Source organism: Dasypus novemcinctus, chromosome 1 (genome assembly GCF_030445035.2).
Source record: "Dasypus novemcinctus isolate mDasNov1 chromosome 1, mDasNov1.1.hap2, whole genome shotgun sequence".
NCBI classification, from domain to species: domain Eukaryota; kingdom Metazoa; phylum Chordata; class Mammalia; order Cingulata; family Dasypodidae; genus Dasypus; species Dasypus novemcinctus.
The window spans coordinates 196,075,363-196,096,293 of NC_080673.1; the positions used below are offsets into that span (position 1 = coordinate 196,075,363).

Consider the following 20,931-nt stretch of genomic DNA (forward strand, 5'->3'; position numbering starts at 1 on the left):
AACGCCATGCCTGGCACAGAACGGGTATTATACAACCGTAACCTATTATTATCATAGTAATTAAAAACAAAACTTTAAAGACGAAATGCTGCAGGCCTGCCGTCACCGGCGGGAAGAACGGGTTTGAAGAGACTGGGTTCTAGCCCGCAGGCACACTTGGAGGGTTAACAGAGGATCCAAAGTAAAAATGGCAGGGTGGTGGGAGACCGGAAGAATGACAAGGAGTGCCCTCGGGCTCCTGCTGGTAAGAAAAATTGGGCAGGAACTTAGAATGAGAACGAAGAGGGCCGGATGGGTTGAGAATAAGCAGATCCACACACGGGTCGCATAACCTTCTATGAATCTCAACTACTCCGTGAAACAGAAACAAAAGTGTCCAGTCTAAAGAACATTGTGCATGGAATGGGGCGCCACACGCGCCAGAACGCCCCAACATCCTGGATTCAAAAGCAGGGTTCCCGGCCCAGCCGCCGCAGCCAGGTCTCGCGAGATGCCTGCGCGCGATGTCAGCCAGAAGAGGCCCCTCGCGGCCCCCGTCGCCCGTCCTTCGTTGCTCTTACCACCGCCTTTTCCTCTCTTCCCCGGATTCCTTTTCACTTCCGGGGTTGTTCTGGGTCCCCTGGTTCCGTAACAACATCCCGTTGGTTTTCCTCGGGCGGCGGGACCGGGGCAGCCGCCGCCTCCCAGGAGCGCTCGCTCGCCCGCGCCCTCCCCGGCCCAGGCCGCCATGGCCACCAACCCGCAGCCGCAGCCGCCTCCTCCGGCGCCCCCGCCACCCCCGCCGCAGCCGCAGCCGCCGCCCCCGCCGCCGGGCCCCGGGGCTGGCCCGGGTGCGGGTGCGAGCGGCACCGGCGGCGCGGGGGCCGGCGCGGGGGACCCGCAGCTCGTGGCCATGATCGTGAACCACCTCAAGAGCCAAGGACTCTTCGACCAGTTCCGCAGGGACTGCCTGGCCGACGTGGACACCAAGGTGCGGGGCGCGCGGGGACTGAGGGTCTGCGGGAGAGAGGGAGGACCCCGAGGGCCGCCTTCTCCGGCAGCCTCCAGCATCCCCCGGGTGGGCCTGGCCGCTTCGGCTTCCCCAGCTGCGGCCGCTCTTGAACGCACCTTTTGCTGAGTTCCTTTTGCAGCCACTTCCTCTTGGAGCTCCTACTGTGTGACACGCACTGTGCAAAGCACCATGCCTTCATTCATTCTTCTATCCTTACATCCATTTAACCGACTTCCGTTTATTGAGCCCCCTGCTATGTGCCAGACACTGTTTCGGTGCTGGGGATACACAAGTGAGCAAGTCCTTGTTCTTACAAAGAACAAGGTTTACTTTGTATCCATGTTATTTTTGCCTTCTCTCTTGAAGGCTCCTGGGAGACAGGGCCATGTCTTTGAACTTTTGAAAACATGATTAAATGTTGATTGAATCAAATTATTTGCAGTGTGCTTTGCTGGACATTGAGGGGCATGCAAAGAAAAAGAGGCGGAGCTGGACAGAAAAAGATAGATTGGGGAGATCGCGGGTGTAGTTTGATTTCTACCAGTGACTGCCTGATTGAGGTTGGCTTAGTCCAAGTCACCTAAGGTCAGAAAGTGGAGGGGGGTAGGAACAGGGAGAACCAAGCGTTTCAAGAGAAGATGAAGGAGAGATGATGATAGATACTGAAGTGGAGAAAGGGCAGGAAAGAAAAGTGAGTACAGAAGGGGGTGGTGGGAGAGGGGAAAAGGTCAGCAAGGTGGTTCTCTGTCCAAAAAGAGTTAGGGACCAGGGAGAGGAAGGGACTTTGTACCAAATATCAGTATGAAAGTGGCATTTGCAGGACAGGTATACTTAGCCAGTCTGTCAACAAACTATCAGGATCCCAAAAAGGAGCAATCAGAGAGATGGATGGAAAACAATCGAATCTGGAATTCTGGAAGCAAGTGAAGAAAGAAACACATTGAAAAATTGTTTTTGGCTTAGGTGTCATTTGGTGCTTCAGATTGGAGTTTGGGTGGGGTGAATGAAGGTTTTTCACTCTTAGCATGTTTGGCTATTCTGAGGAACCTTGCTTCTTTGAGAAGCGGGTGTTTGCAGCATCTACAAATAAATCTGTACTTCTTGTGACTCAGAACTCACCAAACTTTGAGGTAAACTGTACACGATTTCTGTTTCCAGCAGAAAAAGCCTTCTGAAAATCTGTGGACCTCTTCCCTTATGTGAACTCTGTTACTGGACCCACTATTTAGACCAGAAGTAGGATGTGCCTTCTCAGAGTGTTGGGGTTTTTGCACCATTTGGGAGTGTTTACCCATTTGGGATGTATATAGTGTTCTTGCTTTGTTTTAGGGTAGGGGTCCACCTTTCTGGAAATACAGCCTATCACTTTCTTTCTTTCTTTCTTTCTTTTTGGGATAAGTAAACGTAAATGGGTAAACATTACCCAAAGTCTGTTTTTTTTTTCACTTTGCTGTTTTCAGAAACACACAAATACGTGTATTACCATTGTACACATAGAAATTTTAAATATACTGACTCGGGGGCTACAATGTCTAAGACTCAACTTTTTCTTCATCCCCATCTCCACTGAATGTTATTGTTGTGTGTCTGATATCCCAGCCAGACCCTCTCAAAATGGAGTCTTAACCTTTCTTGAGGGAAAGTGGATAAAAGTTGCTTTGACAGTCTCATGAAAGCTAGGACCTTATCCCAAGAAAACTGTACATGTCCACATTAAAATGCTGTTTTTATAGTTTAAAAATGCTTGAATATAAGTAGCTTCATGTGGCTCAACATAGTATATAGCTTCAGAGAGTTCAGAGATCACAGAATAAGTTCCTCATTTAACTGTTTGAGGCTAGAGAAGAATGGACCTGAAATGATGCCTTCTCTCAACAGAAAGAAACTCCTGGGTTTGGTCAAGCTATATATGCTCCTAACTTCAAACCTGTTTCCAGTTATCTTGTCTCTTTTGCCCCATGTCTGTCTCCTTCCCTCTCCCCCTTCTCTTCTTCCTCTCTCTTTTTTTTTTTTTTTTTAATTTCTTATTCTTTTATTGCCTTATGGCTGTGTAGCTGTGTGCAGTACTTCTTTTTTTCTTTTTTTTTTTTTATTGACTTTGTAATAATATTACATTAAAAATATATATGTGAGGTCCCATTCAACCCCACCCCCCCCACCCCACCTCTCCCCCCGCCAGCAACACTCGTTCCCATCATCATGACACATCCATTGGATTTGGTAAGTACATCTTTGGGCACCTCTGCACCTCATAGTCAGTGGTCCACATCATGGCCCATACTCTCCCCCATTCCATCCAGTGGGCCCTGTGAGGATTTACAATGTCCGGTGATTGCCTCTGAAGCACCATCCAGGGCAGCTCCATGTCCCAAAGACGCCTCCACCTCTCATCTCTTCCTGCCTTTCCCCATACCCATCAGCCACCATGTCCACTTTTCCCAATCCAATGCCACCTCTTCTATGTGGACATTGGATTGGTTGTGTCCATTGCACCTCTATGTCAAGAGGAGGCTCAGATTCCACATGGATGTTGGATGCAATCCTCCCACTTTCAGTTGTAATCACTCTAGGCTCCATGGTGTGGTGGTTGTCCTTCTTCAACTCCATCTTAGCTGAGTGTGGTGAGTCCAATAAATCAGATTGTAGGTGCTGGAGTCTGTTGAGGCTCAGGACCTGGCTATCACATTGTCAGTCCAGAGATTCAAATCCCCTAAATATATCTTAAACCCCAACATTAACTGCACCTCCAGCACATTTCTTCCTCTCTTTTAACTGGCACTTATATAGAAGTTCATAGAATTCCCCAAACAGTCATAGGGCCTTTGGTGGCCCTTAACCACCAAAAAAAGCTCTGAGAATGCATGACTCCTGGTCACTGAATATGTCAGTGATAGGTTCTATGGAAAAAATAAAACATGATGAAGGGTGGAAAGGGTTGTACTTTTTTTTTGAGTAAGTTGTTCAGGGAAAACTTCAGTAAGATGGTGTTTGAATAGCCACAGCAAGTACAAAAGACTTTGCAGCAGAACATGCTGTGGAAGAAAGTGGTAGAAGGTGAGGTAGGAGTGCCCTCCCTCCATCCACATCAGACTGTCTTCAAAGCCATTGGAGTTTGGCTTTACTCAGAAGCCTGGAAGCCATTGTGAGTTTAAGAAGATAGACAGGAGACAGGATCTGACTTCCATTATAGATGGGTTGACCATATGCAGTTATTGATAGCTCCTCCTTTCACATTCAGTTTTATCTGGTTGGACAATAAATTATGTAGTTACTTAAATAGCCACAAATCTTAGAAGAGTCACTCTGGCTTCTCAGTGGAAAAGAGACTTCAGGTGGGCATGGGTAGTAGCAGAAAGATCAGTTACTCTCATCTAGACAGGAGAGAAAAATGGCTTAGACCAGAGTGGTAGCAGTAAGGTAGTAAAAAGTGTCAGAGTCTGGATGTATTGTGATCCTAGTGCTGACGGAATGTGCTAATGATTTTGATGTGGGGCAGAAGAGAAAGGAGTCAAGAATAAACCCCAGGTTTTTGACCAGAGCACTAGAAAAGAAACAAGGAACATATTCCTAGAATAATGGGATCCAGATTTCTCTAGATTCTAGGCTTTTTACTGAAAGGGGAACTTGGAAACAAGGGAAATTACCCATAGATAGTTCAGATTTGAACTTGTTATCAAGGAACTAGATTGTTAAATGAATTGTGATGTTAGAGCCTAATCTAAAGATTTATTAGAATTGGAAACACTGGAAAGAAGAGTTATGTTTCCAAGTAACTGGAGAGAAAGAATTAGTTTAGTTCACATTGATTTTTGAAATGGAGAGGAACTTAAAAAATGATATGAGACTGCTTCTTATAGGATAGAAAATAGGTATCAGCAACAGTCTTTTTTTTTTTAAGATTATTTATTTACTTTTATTTATTTCTCTCCCCTTCCCCGCCCCGCCCCCTCCCCCAATTGTCTGCTCTCTCTGCCCATTCACTGTGTGTTCTTCTGTGTCCGCTTGTATTCTTGTCAGTGGCACTGGGAATCTGTCTCTTTTGTTGTGTCATCTTGCTGCTTCAGCTCTCCATGTGTGCGGTGCCACTCCTGGGCAGGCTGCACTTTTTTCACACTGGGAATCTCTCCTTATGGGGTACATTCCTTGCGCGTGGGGCTCCCCTACACAAGGGACACCCCTGCATGGCATGGCGCTCCTTGCATGCATCAGCACTGCGCTTGGGCCAGCTCATCATATGGGTCTGGAGGCCCTGGGTGTGAACCCTGGACCTCCCATGTGGTAGGTGGTTGCTCTATCTGTTGAGCCAAGTCCACTTCCCTAAGCAACAGTCTTAAAAGTGGAAGTAACAAAATGATGAAAGAGGTTGTTGATGTGGGAGGAGTGGGGTGGGGTGGGGTGTGGGGTATATGGGAACCTTTATATTTTTTTAACGTAACATTTTTTGTGATCTATGTATCTTCAAAAAATACAATTAAAAATTTTTTTGAAAGATTCAGGGGGAAAAATGTAGAAGTGACATTACATAGAGTTAAAACCTTTACCATATACTGGGTTCAAGATGGTTATCCATTCATGTGGCGATTATGCTTTGATTGCCTATATGCCAAGCAGTATTGTGAAAACAGATTAGCAGGCTTATATTTGCATGAGGAGCTAAATATGCCCCTCCCAAAATACACTATGAGAATTACAATGGTGCTACATATAGGAGACAGTGGGAACATGGGAGAAGAACCACATAAGCCTACCTTGGGTGTCAAAGATATCTTCGTGGATTAGTGTGGGCTCAGAAAGTAAGAGGTTTGCCAGGTGGACCAATAAAGGGAATGATAGTTGCAGAAGAGTAAAAGCGTGGAGTGTAAACTTTGAGGGGGGTGGGGGCAAAATGGCAGAAGATGAGGCTATACCAGTTGTGTTTAAAGTCATTTATAGACTCTCAAACTTATCTACATAAAAGTCACATAAAAGAAAGGTAGACAACAAAAGTGGCGGGGACAGCCTCCAGAAAGAGTGTGCCGCCTGAATGAGGGGTCAGACAGGACATAATATATGTCATCTCTCCCACTGCTCCCCTGATCAATTTCTCAGCCTCAGCCCTGTTGAGATATTGGGCTAAATAATTATTTGTTAGGAGGGGCTGTCCTGTGCATTGTAAGACATTGAGCAGCATCCCTGGCTTCTACTCACTCGATACCAGTAGCACTGCCCTATATCATATTTAATACCTAGTTCAAGTAATTGTCCCTCCATGGATCCCTGGATCCATGCCTCAGCATTTTCTTGCCACCCCAGTGCAGATCTTCATTACTTTAGTTATTACATACTTTACTAAGTATATCTTTGCTTTTTCAATGTAGAACAATTAATCATCAGAAAGATCAGCTATCATATTGTTCATATGTGCAGTGGGTTCCCATTCTCTACCCCAAATTCCAAACTTCTTTAACAGGAACCCAAAGCACTCTATTACCTGGTACCAACCTAAGTCTCCAAGTTCATTCTCTGCTTTTTTGTATGCTCTTCTTCAAATTTAACTACCAAATTTGGAGGTCCGCCCACACCCCTGTCCCGCATTTTCTCATCCACTTGCTCTCTGCTTATGTTGTTGCTGTATATGCAGAGTCCACCATCCAGCTATGTTGTTAAACCTCTGACTCGAATGCCACATTCCCAATGAAGCCTTATTTCGTTTGCTCCTCTCCCTTTCTTTCCTCCACATCTAACTATAGCATTTATTTCTGTCTCATTTTCTAGTCCTTTATCTACAGATAAGAGGTGTGTTTTTCAACTTTGTATTCTTCATATCTCCAAACCCCTTGTCTTAGATAAATAAGCAGTGTTTGAATAATTACACCTTATCCTGAGGCAGGATTGTCATAAACTATGAAACTTTGCTTCCAGGCCACATTGATGTTGAAATCTAAGAAATCTTAACACTGTTACAGATATTCAAACCCCTGGAGCTATCACTATTGATATTGTATAACATTGGAAATTTTTAACATTTATGTTTTTTTTCCCTTTCTAGCCTGCCTATCAGAATCTTAGACAACGTGTTGACAACTTTGTTGCAAACCACTTAGCAACTCATACGTGGAGTCCACATCTCAATAAGAACCAGTTAAGGAATAATATTAGACAGCAAGTCCTCAAGTAAGTCTCAGAATTACAGAGTTCCTAGGTAGGTTTTTAAACTTTACAACCTACTTTTCTTGAAAGCAGAGACATTACACAGAAGTTTGTTCACCTAAGGATGTTGACAACTTTATCAGGTTTGGTATGGCTACTTCTTAAGGTGCAGTATAAGTTTTGGAGTATGCTCTAATTGCTTCACTTCTCCCTTTCCCCCTCCGCCCCCCATAAAATTTAATAGTCTGTTTTTTTTTCTGTAGACTTTAGAAATATTTGAAAGGATAAGAAAGTGACTTAAAAAATCTAAATATGATGTTGATAGATTATAAATGCAATAATATCCTGTATAATTACATTCACAACTAATTTCTTAATCTTACCAGAACAGGCTTTATTATTCCTCTTTTATAATTAAAGACTGCTGAAATGAAAATATTTTCCCCCAATTTAAAGGTCATGTCTTCTATCTTCTGATACAGCTCCCCACTTACCCACCCCTTTTTTTTTTTCACATTTTACTATTACTTCTAACTCTACTATTCAGTGGTGATATAGAAAAAAAAAAGTGTGCTTAGCCCTATCAAAGACATTTTGTATGAACATAAGATAAAAAGAATGAGAAGAACTGAAATGTTCGCAGAGAACTAAACTCTTATTTACTCCAAGAAAGCAGATTTACAGTCTAATATTGTTCTTAACTGTAAATATTTGCCAAAACAAGAAGACTTGAATATGCTATTCCTGCTGCATCCACCCCCCCCAAAAAAAAAAGGATAACTAAGTTTAAAGAGCACCTCATCTTCCTGCCTTGACAAATATTTACATTCAGGCATATCTATGAAAGTGAAATGTGGCTCTTATACAGTTAAACAAATCAGTTTCATTCCTTGCTGTCCCTTAATTCCCTTTTGTCCCACAGGAACCTTGTAAGCTTAACTAAGGCATTGCCTTGTTAATAGTTTCAACCCACTGGAAGCCCCACCAATAAAAATAACACTGACTAAAAGACAGACCCATTTAGCCTTACTTAATGCAAGAAATCAGGAGCCTGTGTCTCCTCATGAATTAGAGAAGAGGGAAACTTAAGAGTAGTTGTGTTGTCTACATTTTAGAGGATCTTTGAGGAACCTGTACAGAGTCCAGGTGAGATCAAAAGATGCCGTTAGAAGGCTGCATCATAATACCTGTTGGGAAAAGGTCCAAGCTGTTACCAGAAAAAGAAGGGATAGAAGAGGTCTGTGGGGTGAGAGACCTGGAGGGGTTACTCTTGTACACAAAGGCCTTCTGGAGAACTGGGTATAGGGGAAGGGACGTTGGAGGGGCAGAAAGGTGCAGGGAGAGCAGGTTACTGGCAAATCACCCTTCTACAGGTTATGGAGTGCTTTTAATTAGAAATTTGCATAGCTGCTTCCCTTCTCACAAAAGATTGCCTTACTTTAAAAACATGTTTGGGAGTGTTGTAGAATCTTGCATACTTCCCTTCACAGGTTGAGAGGCTAAAATGGAAGAGAAATTCCCTGGCGTTGCATTTACTCCTTATCCTTAGCACACAGTCTAGAGATTAGGGAAGCAGTCATTAATCTGTTCTTTTGTATATGGGAACTAAACTGAGTCTTGCACATGTAAAAATCAAGCACTTTCATGTCTTGATGTATAAATATAAGACATTATCGCAGAATCATCAATAATGGCAAGGGGCTGCTATACACACTGGTAAGGCGTCCTTGTGACTGCACCACTGTTTCATACTGGAACAGTCTGTCTATGAGAAATGAAGGATCCCCTCAGCCAGAAATGTTTAGAAACAGGAATCACAGCTGTCTCTCTTGAATAATTTAGACATTGCTCTTCGTAGGATATCTGTAAATTCTCTTGTAGCTCTATTATTCTTGTTAACTATTCTCTGACATAGATTCCAGTAGTAAAGTTTTATGTTACTAATGAAAACATTTTAAAGCTTCCTTAAACAATGAGATTATTTAGTTGTGTTCAAACTCATGGTATAAGGATGGACTAGCCCCAAAGTTTTTCATACATAAAACCTAGAAATTACTAAATTGTCTGTTAACTTGAACTGTATGAAATTGTCTTTTTTTTTTCAGACACACATGACCTAATATCAGCAGTTTCATATGGTTCAACTTAATAGCTAATCTGCTGGCCCAGTAGGGAGAAAATCTTATCCTACTTACATATTCCTTTGCACACCAGAGTCTGGAAATGCTAGGTAACTCTGAATAATGATCTTAACAGAACAGAATTGAAAACAAAAACAAGGAAGTAGCATTAACCCGAAAAATTCCAGCTGCTGTCATTTTGTCTTTGTCCTTGAACCTGGTGCTGTGACTTCTCCCCCATCTGGTGAGGCAACTTTAACCACACTTCAAGACAGTGAACCCACTTAGTACAGTGTGATCATTAACACCAGTCACCATTTTTATTTAAAATAAGAGTTGACCTCTGTGCAAGAGAGGATTGAAGGAGAAATGTATTTGATTTGTTTGTTTGAAGGAAGAAAGATCAGAAAATAAGCAAAGGAAATACTGAAGTAACAATCTTGGGGTGGGTAGATGGGTTTTATTTTATATTTTTGTGCCTTTGTATTTGTGCCTTAAATTAAAACATTTTCGGACTGAATTTCCTTGTTTCTTTCCCACCGGCTACGTTTTAAATATACCTCTAAGATATAACTGTTTGCAGGATTTGCATTTTTTCCCTTAAAATTTTAAAAAGCAAGTAACCTACTTTGTGGCACGTTGATGCATTTATTTCTCTGTGACCCACTTAGTGGAATTATAGTATCACAAGGCTGCAAGGTGCCTCAGGAGATGAAAATCTAATCCATCCTCCACTCCAGACAGCTGCTCTCAAAAAGTAGCAATGCGAGGTGTAAGGAATGTCACCTCCTACCCGTTCTGTAGCAAGACTGAGACCTAGAAACTGGAAATGACTAGCTCCTTGCTCTTCCAACACTGTTCAGGATGCTTCAACACCTCGAGTTCTTTGTTGGAAGACGCAAGGTTTTTGAGTGTTTTTCTTAAAATAAATTCATGTTCTCTTATTTTGCTCAGATGCCTTTGTGATTTTCTGCACATTTCAGATGCTGCAGTCTGCTTCATTCATCTGCCCTTTATATATGATGTTTCATTATCTAGGAGCACGTTTTTTCTCCTTTTCTCCTATGAAAAGTAAAATAAGACTCAAATGTCTCCTTTCCGTGAAGCATTCCCAAGTTACCACAAATGTATTTGATCATTTCGGGTTTCTCTGTTTTCCTGTAGTACATGGTGTGTACTTGTGCCTATCACCTTGGATTGTAGTCATTCATGTCTGTTTCCCCCATTATCATGCCCTAATAACATGGTTGAATCAAAGTGCTAGTCTTGATTTAATCAAATAAATATAAAGCCTTTGGATTTAAATCCGTCAAAGGGTGTCATTCCCAGTGGAACAGACCAGTTTACAAACATAATCTGTATCTCTTTTTGGAATTCATAAATAATATCAAACTGCTACACCTTCCTTTAAGTTATCCTGTGTTACAGGTCAGGAATGTTGGAATCTGGTATCGACCGAATTATTTCTCAGGTTGTGGATCCAAAGATCAATCACACATTCAGACCTCAGGTGGAAAAAGCTGTGCATGAATTTTTGGCCACACTAAATCACAAAGAGGAAGCAAGTGGCAGCACAGCTCCCGAAGATGAGAAACCAGACTCTTCCCTCATAACACCAGGTGCTGTACTTTTACTCTTGGTCAGTTCCATCTCTTTTCTTTGAAGTACGTATCAAGTTGAGGGTATCTGGTTTTTCAAACCTTTCTCTATTTGGCTACTCTAGTGAAACTGTATTTACCATAAATATCACCCAAATCCGTAAACTGGCATATTGTTTCTTTTTTTATATATTAATGCAAAATAAATACACCTAGTAACGTGTTTTTTTAAGTAAAGGAAATGATTTAAATGCTTGATTTTAATTAGTTTAATTTCTAGGACATAGACTAGGACTTCTCAGATTTGCATAGTATTTTTCCTAAGATACTATATTAGAAAGGTAGAGAATTTAGAATAGGGCAGGTACTGGTATCTACGCCTGAAAGTCTAAAGGAATATGAATGATAAGCACAGCATATGCATCATTATAAAGATGATAGTGACACATAGGATTGATTCAGCAGAGGTACTTGCCTTCTGCACACTTATTCTAAAACTTGTCTTTCCCTCTAAGGTGTCCCTGCACCGGGGCCCAGTGCTAACGTAGCTAATGATGCCATGTCAATCTTGGAAACTATAACTTCTCTTAACCAAGAAGCCAGTGCCGCCAGGGCTTCAACAGAAACATCAAATGCCAAGATCAGTGAGAGAGTATCAAAAAAACTCACAACTCAGCCAAGCATTGATGCTAGTACTGAAAAAGAGAAAAGTACAGAGGACATGGTTGATAAAGAAAAATCTTTACCAGACTCTGTAGGAGAAGGACTGGAAATAGCCCATAAGTCTGAAGAATCCAGTGACCTTTCTTGTCCAGTTGAAGAAATTAAAAATCACACAAAAGAGAACAATAATTTAGTTCTGCTAAATAAGGAGGTTCAACAGGAAAGCACTGACCAAAAAAATAAATCAACAGACAAATGTGAAAAGAAACTAGACAGCAATGAAAAAGGAGAAAGAAAGAAAGAAAAGAAGGAAAAGATTGAAAAGAAATTTGACCACTCGAAAAGGAATGAAGATATACAAAAAGTAAAAGATGAGAAACAAGCAAAGGAAAAAGAAGAGAGTTCGAAACTTCCTTCAGAAAAGAACAGTAATAAAACTAAAACCATTGAAGGGACAAAAGAAGGTATATGAAAACTTGTAAAAGTTTAAAGAACACAGGGTCGTTTGGGAGTGGCTGGTATTTGCTTGCCTTCAAATTTTAATAAATTTCTTTGGTATTTTTATTTCAAAGTTCTGAAAACTTATATTCCCTTTGCTTTAAAAAAAAAGAAGCAATAAACATTTATCTACTTTTCTAGATTAATGTACCAGTTCACAAAGTGAAGGAACAGAGAACCATGTAATTTGTCTTATAATTTACTTTATATACATTATTCCAGGCAACCTAATTCATAGCAATATAGTAAATATTTCAGTTATTCATAATTTCCTTTTGTTTAAATCATTTATATCTTAAATTAATAGTTTAAGTTATTTTTGGAGGATACTATATGCCTTTGTATTTTCTGGAAGCAACTATTATTTGATATTAGTTACTAAGAATGAGATTTTCATTTCTAAAGTTAAATTCTTTAACATATATTTAAAGCAGAAAATTTTAAATGTAATTTGGGAATTGGGCTTCTGAATATATTACAGTAACAAGGTGATTTATTTTTCTCTGTTTTTATTTTATTCTTAAAGATTGTTCTTTGATAGATTCTGATGTAGATGGACTCACAGACATCACAGTTAGCTCTGTCCATACCAGTGACCTTTCATCTTTTGAAGAAGACACTGAGGAGGAAGTTGTAATGTCTGATAGCACAGAAGAAGGAGAGATTACATCAGATGGTAAAGCCTTTTCCTTATAATGCCTCTGTGAAGCTTCTCACCGAGCATTATTGTGTATTCAGATGGCTATATCATGAAAGACAGTGTGGTATAGTGGCAAGAGCATGGGACTTTGTAGTTGGAAGATTTGTTAGAGTTTCTGAGGTTTCTGTCTAAGCAAACTTGGTAAGTTACTAAACCTCAACAGCCTTGGTTTCTCTAGCTCTAACTCTATCTTTTAGGATTACTATGAGATTTAGATGATATCATGTATATATGAAGATGCTTTTTGCTTGCTTGTTTTTAAGCTTACCCTTATTAAGCATTTACTGTGTTCCAAGCACTGTGCTAAGGCTTTTGCATAATAACTCATGTAATCCTTCCAACAATCCTATGAAATTAGTATAGATGAGGAAACAAAGTCACAGAAAGAGCACGAGCTAGAGAGTAGCAGTGCAGATCTCAAACCTGAATCTAAGCTTCTAACCTCCACTTACACTGTTCTTCATTACATCATTAAATTCTTAGTGACTTTTTAAAAAATCAAAAATACTGAGTATTATTTGCAGTTGCCTTTAGATAGCATGTTGTAAATTTGCTCCTGGCTTTGGATAGGATCCCTAGAGAGATGATCATAGAAGAAAAAAAGGATAAGTGAAAAAAAGCTAAGAGAAGAATGACTTACTTTTTAATACCATAGAGGTATTTCTCAATGTCTCCCATCTTTCGTTCTTTTCTTAGTAGCCATGAAAAAGTAAACTGCCCAAAAAAGCAACAGCACTCCCCACTTAGGGAAGACGTTGTTCATCCTCTGAACATGCTCCACTTTCTCTAGCCTAACTAAAACTCTAATTCTGGATGCCTTTTTAGGTCTTTTTAAGTTGTTGTGTTTTTTTTTTTCCTGGGCAGAGCTACATTTTATATGTCTAGGATCTGAAAGTAAGATGAAGATGGCTATTTTGGGAGAACTAAGTGGCAGGAAATGAAAGCCTTGCTTTTACAAGTTTCCTTCTTCTTGCCATGTTATAATTCCACCTTCCTGTTGTAGAGACTTGGTATAGGGCCACATATTGATTGCTCCTTCTTCCCTAAATGAGAGACTAGAGGGTGGCCAAGAGAACAAATATTTATAACGTTTAATTTTTCTTTGCCTTCCTTTATGTGTGAGGAGCTAATTGTTAAGAAATAAATTAAGATATGGGTTATAGCCTTTGAATAAGTCAATTTCTGAATTTTCCCACAGTTATTTCCTGTTGGGCCTATAGATGCACTTGAACTGTGTTGATACTGCTTTTGCTGCTTGTACAGCATAATCCTGATCTATTACTAATTTACAGAAACACTCCTCTTTTATTGACTTTCTTCCAGATGAAGAGAACAAGCAGAATAAAACAAAAACCCAAACTAACGATCCTAGTGAAGGAAAAGCAAAAAGTGTACGACATGCTTATGTCCACAAACCCTATCTTTACTCTAAATACTATAGTGATTCTGATGACGAACTTACTGTAGAACAACGGCGACAGTCTATTGTAAGTCAGATTTGTTATCTTATTGTTTTAGCCTAGTGAACCAGGTTGACAAACTTAAAATAACCTGTATGCAAATTATTGGCCAGCATGCAAGGCAGTTATATACTGGCTCTGCCTTCAGGAACCTCATCATTTAATTAGGGATAATAGACAAACAAGTGGCAGAGGTGTACATCTCATCATTATTAAGAGTAGGGAAATACTTGTAACAACCTAAATGTTTCAAGTATGGAAATGTTTGAATTAAGTATGGATCAAGTCATACAAAGATAAGGTGTATGGCCACTGGCATAATACTAGGAAGGACACACAGCCCACATATTTCCTGGATTTGAAAATGGTTCCAGTGGTGAAATGTGCCATTGAATTGATAACAGCTTCTTAGAGGGTGAAAAATGCTACTCATTGTGTGTATATATCAGTTGAAGGTAGCTCCCAACTTCAGAAATATTAAAATATAAAAAGTTGTATATCTTAGAATGTGATTCACACAGAAGAATTTGAGGAAGTACTCCAAAATGTTTAAGTGCTTAGCAGCATTATACGTGCATTTTATTTTTTGATACTGTGTTGTATTTGCTTAATTTTGTGTAATGAACATGTATCTTATAATAGTAGGGAAGGGAGGTGCTCTTTTTCTTTTCCATAAGAGATTGCTAAGTTTATGCTGTCAGGTGAGCTAAGAAATAATCTGCTACGGTCCTGTTCAATCCTTCTTTCCGCAGATGTTTATTGAGGGTCTGCTCTAGACAGGCCCTACATGAGAGCACTTGTGGGGAAAAAAGAAGAAACGGAGGCAGAAGTTGAGCTGGGTATTGGATTTTTATAATTTGCATAGGGGAGGAAGGAAGTATTCCAAGAGGGCAGGAAAGCATGTGGAAGAATCTCATAATGAGTAAGTTTAGACTATTTTGGGTAGATAGTAAATCAGCTCATTAGAATGAAATAAGGATTTGTGTAGAAGAGCTGAAAAGTGACTAGGAGCAACATTTTCAAAGTGCTAGGAAAAACTTTGAATAGAAGAAATCAGCCACTTACTTGAATCTGTACCACTTTATGATTACAATTTTTAAAATCTCCAAAATAGAATCCTGATTTTGGATTTGGCAAATCAGAGAGTGCCTTTTAGTCTTTCTGGTAAGAGGGACCTAATCAGTGTAGCCTCTCCTTACCATCTTGCTATGTAACATTATAAACCAGCCTAGTAGAGACCAGACTGGGGAAGTAGATATACCAACATAGTGTTTTGTGAGAACAACGTGTAAACCTTTGTCTCAAGTTACTGTCATCCTTTGCTCAATTGGAAGAAAGCACCATGGAAAGTATGGTGTCTCTGCCTTCCTTTCTTGATTTTATTTTCCTTCTTTTTCTTTTATAAAAGGTTTATTTGGGACAACAGATTTAAATATGACGAGTAAGAAATAAAAGGGCTCTATTTTATCTTGCCTTAAATTTTAGTTAGGACTCTGCATTAAGAAAGAAAAAGTGTGTTTGTGGTGATGGTAAAATGGCACTATTTTACTGGACAGCTAACTTTTATGATAGGACCACAGAAAGAGTTTGTTTTATATATATGTACCTTTTTTTTTATCTTTTGAAAAGGTTTCTTGGACTGGAGTTAAACGTGTGCTTAGGTTTTTTGCATCTTGGAGCTTTGAGCTCAGGGCCAGAGGTGGGTGGTGGAAGTAACAATGACTGTGAATGCTCCCTCACTTTAAAATACAGCAGCAGAAAGTCCCAGTTCCAAAGCATGGGTCCCAAGAGTATAATCAGTAAATCAGGTTTGTTGTAAGACGATCTTGTTACTTGAATCTGCACATCAACTGTTTCCTGTAAGAATAATTGAAAAGTTATGAAGAATCACCTATGTGCACTTGGTGCTCATAGGTATTTTTCATGCCTGATCTTTTAATTAAATCAACTAGTTTATTAAGCCACTTTTTCTAATATTGATATGAGTTATAGAAAAATTTTACATCCACCTCTTTAATTCTGGTAGCTTCCAAATTCTGAAAAGCCACATGAAAAAAAATATATAGTAAAAAAAAATTTTGTGTGTATGTGTATTTATATGTATGTGATGTGATGTATATACACATTTTTGTAGAGCCCATTCATTTGTGAGACTATCTGAAATGCAAACTACTACTTTTCTTTATCTTATAACAATTCCTTAGTGTATTTTTCTTTGGAGTGTTTTTTGTTTTGGCCTAATAATCTATCAGGATAATTGTGAATACTTTATTTTGTTGTTTTAGGCGAAAGAAAAAGAAGAAAGGCTTTTAAGAAGGCAAATTAATAGAGAGAAACTTGAAGAAAAACGAAAACAGAAAGCAGAAAAGACAAAATCTTCAAAAGCCAAGGGTCAAGGTATAGATGTTAATTTTTAATATGTTAAACTATTTTGTATGCATTATTTTCTAAATACTCATATTACTTATGAGATATGATTATAAAATAACATCCATTTATTTATAGTGCTTTAGGTAAATAAAGCATTCTATAGGGGGTTAGCTTATTTAATTATGTGTTAATTCATTTTCTCATGGTTGTGAAATAAACTATCACTAGAAAATGAATTGTTATTATGTGAGTTAGTCAAGCCTGTCTGGTGATATTAATGGAATTGATTTTTGCTTTAACTAAAATAACTGCAAACTTTTGCCTAAAATATTGCACTGAACAAAATTGAACTCCCTCTGAGCATATATGTATGTTTGTTTAAAATGTTTGCATGATAATTTAACTTTATAAAATGTTATCATTTGAAATATAAAAGGTAAGACTTCTCCATTGAAATACAATTTTTATTCCAGTACAAGCTCGGGATATTGGTTAAAGCCATTTTGTATCTTTAATAATGATTAGAGCATCTTAAGGAAAATAAATGTTACATGGCTCATGACACTGTTCTGAAATACAGTTAATTGGTTGCTTTTTCCCTAGGCAAAAATACTGTGGATTTAGAAGAATCATCCGCAAAAATCATGGAGCATAAAGCCCCCAGAATTAAAGAAGTCCTTAAAGAGCGGAAAGTTTTAGAGAAAAAAGTTGCCCTAAGTAAAAAAAGAAAAAAAGATTCAAAGTACGTTCTTTATCTGGCTACATGCCCATTTTACCATTTTTACAGCATGCTTACAAAAGAGAGACACTGAAAATGACAGTGTAAAGGACCACGCCTTTTTTTTTTTAACTATAGTATTTATTTATTTTTTTTTTTTATTGATTTATTTATTTCTCTCCCCTTCCCACCCCCCCACCCCGGTTGTCTGTTCTCTGTGTCTATTTGCTGCATCTTCTTTGTCCGCTTCTGTTGTTGTTAGCAGCACAGGAATCTGTTTCTTTTTGTTGCGTCATCTTGCTGCGTCATCTCTCCGTGTGTGCGGTGCCATTCCTGGGCAGGCTGCACTTTCACACTGGGTGGCTCTCCTTACGGGGCGCACTCCTTGCGCGTGGGGCTCCCGTACGCGGGGGACACCCCTGCGTGGCAGGGCACTCCTTGCGCACATCAGCACTGTGCATGGGCCAGCTCCACACGGGTCAAGGAGGCCCAGGGTTTGAACCGCAGACCTCCCATGTGGTAGACGGACGCCTTAACCACTGGGCCAAGTCCGCCGCCAGGACCACACCTTTAATGCTTGTGTTACTGCATGTTTAGAAAGGGCCTCAGGGTTTCATTTCATTGTGTTAATATCTAGCATTCCTACGTGGTATATTTTCTTATTTTGGGGTTCCAGACCTCTTTGATAAACTGATGGGAGCTTTGGGCCCTCACCCCAGAAAAAAATGAACTTGCACACACAAAATTGTACCTATAGTGTCCAGGAGTTTATGGGCTCATCACTGTATCCATTGCCCCTCTAGAAGTACGCTGGAAGCATGTCTGTTCTGGATATTCAATGACCATTTATGTATGATTGCATCCAATTCTCTTTACCCTAGTCCAGAGGTGTGAGCTAGCTTCTTTTATAATACTGCATTATCATGATCAATACTGTAAAAATTAGAAAGCTAAAGAGTTCCTGAGAGTGGCTATAAAGTCATAAGCCATGGGCTACAATTTTACTGTCCCATCAGAGTGCAGTTATGTAAATATATCACATACTTCAAGATAGCTGAATTAATAATTTGCAGAACTAAGTAATTGGAGTCAGTTTTCAATTTTCTATTTATTATACCTCATTCCTATTGACCTCAATAAATGAGACTATCTTCTATACGCAAAAGGTGGTAAGACTCATGCAGTAGACTTTCGGATGGCAAGTATAGTCCATGAAGTCATTCCTTCAGGACAGCAAATCAGGAATTTTTGTGTCGTGTATTTTCCTTTAGCACCAAGTGTAGCATGTTCATGCCACATTTTGAGATTATATGCTCCTCTGTTGACTAAGAATAGGTTTTTTTTTTTTAAGATTTATTTATTTCTCTCCCCTTCCCCCCCCCCACCCCAGTTTTCTGTTCTCTGTGTCTATTTTCTGCGTGTTCTTTGTCTGCTTCTGTTGTTGTCAGCGGCATGGGAATCTGTGTTTCTTTTTGTTGTGTCATCTTGTGTCAGCTCTCCGTGTGTGCGGCACCATTCTTGGTCAGGCTGCACTTTCTTTCGCGCTGGGCTGCTTTCCTTACGGGGCACACTTCTTACGCATGCGGCTCCCCTATGCGGGGGACACCCCTGCGTAACACAGCACTCCTTGCCTCATCAGGACTGCACATGGGCCAGCTCCACATGGGTCAAGGAGGCCCAGGGTTTGAACCGCGGACCTCCCATGTGGTAGGTGGATGCCCTAACCACTGGGCCAAGTCTGCCGCCAAGAATAGGTTTTAAATTGAAAAGTAACATGTCACCATTTATGGATCTAGTGTTTATTGTAAAAGAAAATTTTGTTCATATTTTAGCCTTCCTAAGAAATTCTTATATACAATTCAAAGTTCATATTTAACTTTTTGGGGGTTTTTTTCCTCAGGAATGTTGACGAGAATTCTAAAAAGAAACAGCAACCTGAAGAAGATTCCAAAGAAACTCCCAAAGCAAGTGAGGTGTGTCTTAATCAGTAAAACCCCATTTTAGATGCTCTTTGGTTAGATATAGACCTTTGAGTCCTTTGGAGCAAAGCTGAGACTATAGTGTGATCTTTCCAAGTTAAATTAAAAATCCCTCACATAGCATTCCTGAACCTCCACCCTATCATATTCTCATTTTGATGAGTTGATTTACTTGGACTTTTATCTAGATAATAAAAGAGAAAATAGAGAAAACACCTAAAATCCCCCCACCGTAACAAAGCATCTGTTTCATGCTCATCCATTCCACATATGTGGACACATGTCACTGTAATCTTGCCAAATGCTTTGAACATTCCGTCTTATTTCATGTCACCTTGGAGGCTTCCTGATTATTTTATTTATTGATTGCATTTTGTTATATTGAGTGGATAGACCATAATTTATTTAGGTATCTACTTTAGTTGACCATTTGGTTATTTCCAATATTTTATCTTTTAAATAGTGAAAATATATGCAATGAATACATTTCCCTTTTTTGGATTTTTTTGGGGAGTAAACATCATTTTATTGGGTTTAATTCCTTATTTACATTTTTATATTTATAATTCTATAGCTAAAATATATTAACATTTCCAGGGATAGAAATTAGTAATTTAGCAAGTAGTATTTTTCATTCTCTATTCATGCATTAGGGGCATATTTAGAAGTATATCCTAATCTTTTATAGCATATTTTTTTAAATAGTTAACTCAATTTTGTGTTAAACGTCTGTGAAATATAATCTCATAAAACTTTAGTCACACACTGTTATTTGGACTGAATTGTAAAATTAGTTTGCTATATAATTCCCCTTAGTTCTTTCTTTGAGGAATTTAATTTTAAAGTATTTATGAAGATCTTCCTGTATCCTGGTTCCTGTTATATTAGTAGAAGTGCATAGATTATCATGTTAGAATTTAAGGAGTTAAAATATTAAGTTGACATTGAGGCACGAAGGTCTTTCCAAGAACTTCAGCCCACTCGTTGAATAATTTTAACTCTTAGTAGTTATTATTGAAGTGGAGTCAATCAGCATCCACTTATTAACATTTATAATCTACTCAGTACCAAACTCTGGGAGGAGGTGGGAGGCAGGTATGTCCTATAGGTACTACGGTTTACCAGTATCTTCCCTTGGATACATAAAGATGAATACATTGTATATGATGTTATTATTACTTTGAGTTTTTGTGTGCATTTGGAACTTCATAGTAGAGTGTCCTACAGGTAGACTAAATTTATCAGTTTTCCATAAATGATTCAGATTTCCAAAATAAAACAGCAAATCTTATTTCATTATAAAATGTTTAAATTAGTATTACATTGTTGGACTGGAGAGAACATTGGATGGTCATTCATTCAGCTTATATTTATTATTAGTGACTACTGGGCACTGGATGGGTTTTAGTGATACAGAGTTAAAATGAGTGGACAAATTCAGGAGAAATCCTCATCTCTATAAAGGTCTGTCTTTGATGTAATTGGAGGACTATTAAGCTCAGAAGGAGATCATCCAAATTCAGTTCTAGCACAGCTACTTGTGGCCTGAGTGTCAAGTTATTGAATCACATTGCGCTTCACTTTCCTAATGCGTATAATGTGGTTAGTAATAACTAGCACAGGCTGTTTGCAAGGATAAAGTGAGATGTAACATGTGTAACCGCACTCAATATGTTTAATGTACCCAAATGTTAAATTTGAATCT

General features: G+C 39.1%; 1 protein-coding gene across 7 annotated transcripts in view; it reads left to right on the forward strand.

Moving 5' to 3' along the window:
* The first annotated feature begins 625 nt into the window (after window positions 1–625).
* BOD1L1 (biorientation of chromosomes in cell division 1 like 1) overlaps window positions 626–20,931 on the forward strand; it is a 56,656-nt gene continuing 36,350 nt past the window's right edge. For 5 of the 7 annotated variants that reach the window (XM_058300912.2, XM_058300932.2, XM_012528532.4 and 2 more), the window contains exons 1-9: window positions 626–970; window positions 7,020–7,144; window positions 10,669–10,859; window positions 11,354–11,965; window positions 12,526–12,675; window positions 14,023–14,186; window positions 16,445–16,556; window positions 17,133–17,271; window positions 19,148–19,220. In XM_058300912.2, coding sequence (XP_058156895.1) covers window positions 728–970; window positions 7,020–7,144; window positions 10,669–10,859; window positions 11,354–11,965; window positions 12,526–12,675; window positions 14,023–14,186; window positions 16,445–16,556; window positions 17,133–17,271; window positions 19,148–19,220 — 1,809 coding nt within the window. In that variant the 5' untranslated portion in view covers window positions 626–727. Of the gene's footprint in view, window positions 971–7,019; window positions 7,145–10,668; window positions 10,860–11,353; window positions 11,966–12,525; window positions 12,676–14,022; window positions 14,187–16,444; window positions 16,557–17,132; window positions 17,272–19,147; window positions 19,221–20,931 lie in introns of those variants that run through there. The other 2 variants (XM_058300918.2, XM_071217248.1) reach the window with 2 other exon arrangements.